This window comes from Dioscorea cayenensis, chromosome 17, assembly GCF_009730915.1.
Source record: "Dioscorea cayenensis subsp. rotundata cultivar TDr96_F1 chromosome 17, TDr96_F1_v2_PseudoChromosome.rev07_lg8_w22 25.fasta, whole genome shotgun sequence".
Classification (NCBI taxonomy): Eukaryota; Viridiplantae; Streptophyta; class Magnoliopsida; order Dioscoreales; family Dioscoreaceae; genus Dioscorea; species Dioscorea cayenensis.
The window spans coordinates 22,146,228-22,155,430 of NC_052487.1; the positions used below are offsets into that span (position 1 = coordinate 22,146,228).

Genomic DNA, 9,203 nt, shown 5'->3' on the forward strand with positions numbered 1-9,203 from the left:
ATTCACAAATTTGAAGATTCCCTTAACTTTAAAAATATATAAAAGGGAGTCCAAATATGAAGAGACATATTCTTTGACAATTGATTGATTAATTAATTTTCTCTTACCAACATCCCCTGTATATGGAATGCCATGATTTCATTCAACTCAACTTCTCATCTTGATCTCTTGATATAAAGAAAAAGGAGAAAACCATCTCCACAAACTTAAGAATTAACGTCTGATACTCTCTTCTAAGTGCTAATCACAAGTCTTTTCACTTCATCAACTAGTCTAGTCATGGAATAATGGAATGTGTAATGTTTGTTTTGCATAATTGACAAATGAAAACCATACATATATACATACAATATTAATAATTGATTAAACTATATTAATTATATATGCTCATATATGTGGGGACTTAAAAAATTCCACCACAGCAGTCTGGTCATAGTCCATAAATAGTATTAATTGTATTCTCTCTAGTTTTGAGTCTTTTGACTAGATATATATGAACATTCAAATTAATCCTCAACCCACATAAATTAAATTAAAAATGAGTTATTGGTTCTTTCTGTAGACTTATTCTTTGAAAATGGTTACGTTATGAATCATTATCATCATCTTAAACGTAATAATAGTATAAAAAAGAATGGAGCATGTCATTTGATTACTATGGAATATGGACCTCAGCACAGTGATTTTTTTTGGCTTATCTTTGTGATTATCTTGCTTCAAATGAATGCGGTCATTGATCCTCCACCTGGAAATCTTTGCACTGTATTAAATTCTCGGAACCATTTGAATCACCTCACATCTAAAATTAAAAAAATTAAAAAATTAAAAAAAAAAGCAACTTTTAACTCTCTCAATCATATCTCAAACAATTATTTTGACCTTCAAACCTGTAAAATATATGAATATTTTGAGCCTCAAATTAAACCTTATATATGTCTGTCAGCTTACATCCATTGATTTAACTTGTTATAAAATAATGACATGACTATTAAAGCAGAAAAATGAACGATATATATATATATATTATAAGTTATATTTGAAAATTTTAAAATCAAATGAAAGTGATGATGTGACTCCACTTTCAAATTTTTGTAAGATTTACATATTTACAATAAGATTGCAGACAATTGGCATGTGATCCTGCCATATTTTTTTAAAATTCTTTTCAACACTAATATTTTATTTTATTTTTTTTAAATGACAATGGCCACAAGATATGGTCGGCACCGATTTTAAATTTTTTAAAAGAAATTTATTTTAAGATGATATAGGTAGAAGATGCAGAATATAAGTGTATTGTCACCTCATATATTTTTTTTAATTATTTATTCAAAATTATTTATATACTACATCAATAAAAAAAAATTCTTTTATAAAATGACATGGCGAGAAGATCTTATCTACTGGCATATTATTATTATTATTTAAAATTTTTAATTCTTTAAATGATAAGCATGGAGATACTGCATCATTCTTGCCATGAAAACTCAATATCATATATATATATATATATATTAAATGACATGGTAGTACCATTGCCAAGCTTTATCATCCCTGTCATGACGATTAAAAAATAAATATTTTTTCTAAAAATTTTATCAAGTATATATATATATATATATTTAAAAAAAAAATCGAAAAGAAAGACAAAGAAAAATACAGATAAACTACTAACACTAGTAGTAAAATAAAAATAAAACAGGGCAGAGCAAAAATATTCACCAATGAAAAGAGACATGGAATATAATAACAAAACAAATAAGATAGAAAAGCAAAACAAAAACAAATTTTATTAATTATATATATATTAAAAAAAAAATGAAACGGACATCATCCTGTTATATCCTTTTATTTTATTTTTTTTAATTTTTTTTTTTGTAAAAATAGCATGGTAATGGATCTCCATCATCCTTATTTGTGGCTCTAAAATATGTTTGTGGGCTCAAAATCAAACGTAATTCCAGACAGGCCACAAACTTGTAAATAAGAAAATTTGCTACACTTACTTGAGTAGTGTATTTTTTACAACAGTAATCAAGAGAATAGGCATGTAAGAATGAGTTCTTTTGTAGCCAGTGTGCATTAATTTGATACTTACAAACAAACAAACAAACAATCAGTGAGCAAGCATTCTCAAAGAAATTTGAAAATTACCCAAGGATGTTCATGGTCTTTATTAATTAACACAGAACTCTATTTCTGGTAGGAAATGGTATCTTACCTTCTCCAGCAATCCACAATTTTGATTAATGACTTGAGACTGCAGATATTAGAAAAGAAGAATTGAGTAATAAACACAGAATAAGAACCAGGAAAACTAAATAATTGCTGAAGAAATAAGAACCTGGAACAGCGAGAGCCATGAGTCAGCAAAGAAATAAGTCCCTCTTGGCCTCTGCAATATCAGAATAATGATTTCCAAGAACAGAAAAGAAAGCCTTCTCCAAATATTGTCTATACATTTCGCTAGTTGAGTCATTGATCATTGTAGTCATGTGAACCATCCAGGACACACATCATTCTGCACTTCTGTGGGCATATATATACACAAAACTTCGAAATAATCCAGTATCATCACTCATGACAACCATTTCTTTGCATTTTTAGTAGTATTTATATTTTTAACCAAAGTTTAAATTGAACAATTAGAATAAGCCTATGAGTAAATTAAAAACTATTTGATTGAACATAACAAATGGGACATAGTATGAAATCCTATATAAGCCACAAAAATGCTTAATTCAGGATTTCCATGACACAATAAATGTGCTTGTGAGAGGAGAGGAAGAGGATGACAAAAAATGCATCAATTTGCTAACTTATTATGCGGAAAAATTGGACTAGTGTACACAATATCATCTTGAGCAGAAAAACAATATAAGCGTTTTGGAGTATGCACCAGAGACGCCAAGAAAACACATACAGTAGGAATCTGTAAAAGACATAGCTCATCTCGTGTGGTATAATATACATCCTCAAAATAAGAAATTCCCCAAAAAAAAAAATTGCTCCATCATTCAGTACCTTCTTGGAAGGAACTATCTTCTGAATAAACAAAAACCTGCATTTTGATCCCAAATAATTTCACCTTGTTATTCCATTAAGCAAAGAATAGTACCCCTAGGCTGGCTGATCTGAAAAATACAAAAAAAGAAATGAATAACTACATTAGCCAAAATATGAATATATTCAGGTTGTTCTTTCAGAGTATCAAAACCTATAATATAGTACCAGAATAAAAAGTTAAAGTAAATGCTTTGATTTTGAGTGGCTTATCTGAATATTACAATTACAATATCAACTGTTTAGAATGTGAATTTAAGTGATAGAAGTAAACAAAGAAGCAGGCCTTCATGTGTGCCCAAACTTAGGTTTGACTGGTAATGGGATAACAGTTCTGATTCACTCTTCTCAATCCGAAAATTGATGGAGATCCACCAACTTCAGAACCAGATTAGCTGCAGATCTTCTATTTTTCAGTTTTGGTTGTTTTAATCAGCATTAGTCCTTGCTAAACAGATGCTTCATGCTGAAACAATGAGAAAATGAAAATTTGTTTGATCCAAATATATGGGGATTACAATTTTGAGCCACTTCTATTATCAATATGGAGTTGGATCCCACATCTCCAATTATTAACGGACTAAAATTTTTCAGAATCAGACAAATGGATTTGTCTGCAGCTGATGCCAATTCAGATTAGCTTTTACTCTTTTTTTGGGAAAATAAAACAATATTAGTTCTTGACAAAAGGTGTCCGGCTGGTAAATAAATATACTGGCGATATTCCACTATGGTCATAAAGTTATGACTAATGCAAGGCTCTATTTGATTTAACTATATTGATATTGTGATTTAAGCAAATCAGATGAGAAATGAAGCATCTGAAGGGAAGCTAAAGAATATTTATTTGCTAATAGATGAACAAAAATTAACAATATGTAATGTATATCTTGTAAATTACCTGTTATATCCGCAGAAAGATGGGCTGCTACAGCATGATCAAGGACCATGTTAATTAAACAGGACATGATTAGAACAGCCAGAAGCATTTTCAACTGCTAAGGTGTCTTATTGTACAAACTCATAGTGTACCATGTTGGATGGAATCCATTTCGGTACATATTCATCATCCATCTCTCAGCATCCTTTCTCCTGCCAAGCTTGCAGAAACCATGCACAATAATGTCATAAGTCCAAGTGTTTGGTTCTAAACCCTTCTTGCAAATCCTATTAAACAAGTCGCAAGCATAATCCATTCTTCCCACCATAGTCAGAGCCCTCAACAGCAAATTATAGGTAAAAAGATCAACCGGAAAGAACGTCTCAACCACTTCATCCAACTTGTCCAGATTTTCAGTCATCCTGATTCCACCTGAAAAAGCAGCAATAAGCTGACCAAGCACCAACCTTCCTGAAGCTGAAGTCTCCTCACTTATTTCCTCAGGTTTGCTTTGTCTATGCCAATCTTCTCTGGAATGGACCCAAGCTCGCAATAGATCTCGAGACTTCAAAGTATGCAACATGAGCACATTGCACAGATAGGATGAAACTGGGCGACTTGTCTCCTTAAAATCATCCAGTACCTTCACCGCAATGTCATATTGTTTGGATAAACACAATTCATTTACAAGCTCCTCATAACACTGCAGGCTAGGGATCAAGCCCTTCCTCCTGGCCTCCCGCCAGAAAACCACTGCCTGCTCTGTCTTACCAGCCTCCAAAAGACCAGTTATAAAGATATTATACAGCTTAGTACTAGGCTCTCGCTTCTCTGTAAGGGTGTAGAAGTAAAGGCGTGCATCACCAATGCGTTTGCTCTTCAGATAACTCTGCAAAAGGAGAATTTCAGTATCCAGATTGGGCTCGATCCCTGCAGCTACCAACCTATCATACACCTTTCTTGCTAACTCAGGCTTCTTGGCATTAGAAGCCCCATCAATAAAGTAGTTGTAGCAGATCCGCTGGTCAAGAACCTTGAGTTCCAACTGCTCACTGAGAAGATTGAGCACATTGTCGTATTTGCCTGATTCACACATACAACAAATGACCTCCCTATAAAGCCTCCGACTTGGAGAATGCCCTCGCTCTTGCATCTGGACTATTAGCTGTGGAAGCACGTCAACTCTCCTCAATACAACAAACGCATGAATCAAACTAGTATATGTGTACCTAAACCTCCCAATTCCAGCATTCTCCCCACTGACCATGTGTGGCACCATGCAAGCCTCCTCCACATGACCTGCCTTGCACAATGCAGCAAGGTACCGGGCATAGACATAGGTAACCGGGCGGATATCTCTTTGAAGCGCGTCATCCAGCAGTTTGCGCATCCTGTCGAGCCTCCCCTCCCTGCAGAGCAAATTAGAGAGAATTTTGAATGTCTCCCTCCCAGGAAAGTAGCCATGCGCCATGGACTCCTCGAGAACCTGGCAAACCTCATCAACACTCCCATCTCTACACAAGGCGGTGATCAGATAGTTGTATACAAGCTTGTTAGGGGCGAGGCCCAGCTCAACCCTCGAGTTGTATAGCTGAATAGCAACATCAACCATACCAGCCTTGCAGAAGAAGCAAAGAGTGGTGTTCATGGTGGCCCTATCAGGGACGACGCCCTCCTCTCGCATTTCCACAAGCAGGTCATATACCTTATCGAGCTGGTTTTTCTGAAGCATCCGGCTGATTAGCATATTGTAATGCTCACTCTCAGGGACGTAGTCCTCGGAGCTCTTCTTGGCTTCAAGGAATTCCATGGCAGCATTGAGCCGACCGGCGGTAACGAGGTCGGCAATCCAGACGCCATACGTGTAAGGGGCCCCGAAATCGTGGACGATCCTCCCCGCATCCCGGAACCGACCGCGGGCGCAGAGGGCGTGAACAAGGACGCCGACGCCGCCATCAATGAGCTCCCGGCGATGGCCAAGTTTTGACCTTTCGATGTCCCGGAGATAAACCATGGCGTCGTCAAGTTTGTTCTGGCGGCAGAGGGACTTGATGCGGAGGGAGGTGGAGACAGGGCCGGAGTGGCCTTGCGATTGGAGGTGGGAAAGGAGGGAGTCAGCGAGATCGAAGTCAGAGGAGTCGATGAGGGAGTTGGTGAGGACGTGGTAGGAGAAAGGATCGAGGTCGAGGCCATGGAAGCGGATACGGGCGAGAATGAGAAGGGCGAGGTCGGGGCGGCTGGCGACGGAGTAGCCAACGACGAGAGTATGGTGAAATCGAGGAACGAAGGAGTGCTGAGCTCGGTCAGAGAAGTCGCGGAGCAAGCTATGGACGATGGAGGTGAGGCTGCAACGCGAGAGGATGCGGAAGATGGCGTGAAAGACGGAGATGGAATGGCGGTAGTGACGTTGCCGTCCGGACCAGTCGAAGAACTTGAGACGTAGAAGGAGAAGGTTGGGGATAGAGGGGGTGGGGCGGTGGCGGAGGACACGGAGGACCAGGGACTCTGAGAGGGGGAGATGAAGAGGGGCGAGAGCAGCGTCAACAGAAGGGTCGTCGTCAGGGCAGGAGGCGAGGGCCGCGTAGATCCGATCGAGAAGAGAGAGAGGGGCGGCTCCGTCTTTGAACCATTGGCGGAAGGAGGTGGCGATTAGGGAGGAATCGAGGTCGAGGTTGAGAGAGGAGTGGGCTATGGGGAGTAATGGCGGGAAGGAGTGTGAGGGAGAGGCGTTGGAAGAAGAGGAGGAGGAGGAGAAGGAGAGGAGCTTAGTGGTGATAGCGCGGGGGAGGAGAAGGAGAGGAGAAGGATTGTTGGAAGAGCAGCGGAGGAGGCGAAGCATGGGTTCTCTTTGTTGTTATGGAGGAGAAGGCATTGGCATTGGAGAGCTGCCAGCTCGGGAGGCGCTGGCGGGCATCAATACAAGTCATGGGACTGCCATTGCTGCCATTGCTGATACATACACAACATTAGGGTTACCATTTACCAGGCCAGGCGAGGCGAGGCGATCATAAGTAACTATATATTTGCTATTAAAAATAATAATAATAATAATAATAATTATTATTATTATTATTATTATCATTAAATTACTGTTCACCCCTCGTAATTTTCAAAACTTCCCAAAAACCCCCTCCTACTTTTGCACACCCCGGATGACCCTTCCATAGTGCTTTAACTTCCTCAGACTCCCCTACCGCTCACTTCAAACGGGCCCATGTTGCAAAATCCCATTTTTGACCGAAAACTGGTGAAAGGAAAAGCACTAAATCACATCATGCTCAACCTTTTCGAGGGCTTTCAGCTTGGTTTAACGCTTTAAATATTTTTACTAACATGTTTAATAATTATCATATCCGGTAATACTTCCCATCTCCGCTTAACGCTGTCTTTATACGTATAACTATTCATATTAACGTCAGAAATTCTCAAAGTCTCGCAGAAACGCGATCTTTTTCGCTCGATCCGAATCATCGGCAGCGGCACGTGGCAGTGGCAAGTTATGGTATCCCGCGATAAGAATTAATGACTGCATTAAAATTTACGCACTGTGAACATAATTTTCCCGAACACCCTGCTCGCTCATCACCAATGCTCGACCATCGCTGCGCTTAACTTTTTTTCTGGATATGAAGAGTCACCGCTTGTGAATTCACACCATAAATAACTGTAAAAGAACCCTCCCGATGGACAACCACCTCGCCGTCCCTCATCATCCTCCTCCTCCTCCTCCTCCTCGCCCTCCTCTTCCCACGGACAACCACTTGATCTCGAAAAAGGATGTTTCGTGAACCTTCTTCCCTTATCTTGAGAATCATTTAGCCGCAATCACGCAACAAGTTAAACTATCTTTTTTCGCCCTAGTCGAAATGCTCTCATAATCGGGTCGAACGCAGAGGATTCTTCAATGCTGGACGACGGCAAGCAATTAAGCGAGCATTTCGACTGGGTAAGAAAAGAAATTTTTTTCACGTATTTCGTGATCATGGAGGATTCTCTAGAGGAGGAAGATCGTGAAACATCCTTTAAGACGGGGTTGATATTTATCACTGAGACTTTCTGCTACCATTTAAGAACATTACGTCGATGTACAACTATTACGCTCGTGTTTAACTATCGAGATCTTCGCTTTAAGTCCCGACTCACGACACATCGCCCAATAGTCGCTTTTCATGAATGTGTGTTGTTTAACCTTTTTTTAATGTCAGTACGTCAGCAGTGTTCAAGTCGATGCGCATGTTATGCGAACCGCGTGAGCATTCGAATGTACTGTACACTTGTTTCGCTATACGAGGGTCGAGTCGTGAGTGTCCAAAAGTCCGAGCGGACGTCAGTAAATGTTGTAAATCTTTTATAAATAAAACGAAACAAGCTTTATTCGATCGTGAACTTCGAAATTTAAACATAGACCTAGTAAAAACAAACAATGTGGGAAACAAAAAGAACGCTATCAGAAACAATAGAAAATACGTAAATATGTTTTAAACAATGACAACGGTGTTTAAGAAAAAAAGTTACTCTTTAAACAACGACAACGGTGTAAACAATAGAAAAAGTTAAACACTCATCGAAGTTACTCTTTAAACAACGACAACGGTGTTTAAGAAAAATACGTAAAGATGTTTAAACAGATGACTCAGGAGGTACCCATCTTCAACGCGATGTCAGTGAAAAGCATTCAATTTAAAACAATAACATATTATTTAAATGATATAGACTTTTAGTTTAACAATTAACCGCTTTTTTTAAACACTATACGTATCTGCTTTAAACATAAAAAGCTCGACGCTTTACACGTAGACTCATGTCGAGTCGAGAACTTTCATTCGAACGATGACAATATGTCTTCCTCGCGACAGATGACATATATTTCCCTTTTTGCCCTTGGGACGGAGGGAAAAATACCGCCCAATCACATCACGCCTAGTCTAACCTCTACGATACAATCGCGCACTTTTTTTGTTTCGCCTTTTCCGATCGCCGTTTGTTCTTTTACATCTTCTACTTCTTCTTCTTCGCCTTCTTTTTGTTCTTCATTTCATTTGGTTTGCACTGATCTGGTTTTCGATCGATATATTATGGAGAGTTTTTTTGTGGTATTACTAGATTCAACCGGGAGGGAAGAGTGCTAATGTTCACTACCGGACTTTCGGGAGTTGGTGTTAGAGTGAGATATGCGAGCGATGGGGTCTCAAGTTTCTCTCTGTCGGTTAAGTTCATCACACCGATGGATATAAAACGGTTTGCCCTAATCGAAAAACGA

General features: G+C 38.9%; 1 protein-coding gene across 2 annotated transcripts; it reads right to left on the minus strand.

Annotated features, from left to right (window-relative positions):
* Positions 1-2,792: 2,792 nt before the first annotated feature.
* On the minus strand, positions 2,793-6,934 carry LOC120280513 (pentatricopeptide repeat-containing protein At1g71210, mitochondrial). Of its 2 annotated transcripts, none has more exons than XM_039287372.1 (2): positions 3,965-6,934; positions 2,793-3,134 (listed from the first exon to the last, which is right to left on the minus strand). In XM_039287372.1, the coding sequence occupies exon 1, from the start codon at positions 6,780-6,782 to the stop codon at positions 4,062-4,064; it is 2,721 nt and encodes a 906-aa protein (XP_039143306.1). In that variant the 5' UTR covers positions 6,783-6,934; the 3' UTR covers positions 2,793-3,134; positions 3,965-4,061. The 2 variants fall into 2 exon arrangements, with proteins under 2 accessions (XP_039143306.1, XP_039143307.1); XM_039287373.1 differs by lacking the exon at positions 2,793-3,134 and adding an exon at positions 3,219-3,529.
* Positions 6,935-9,203: the final 2,269 nt, after the last annotated feature.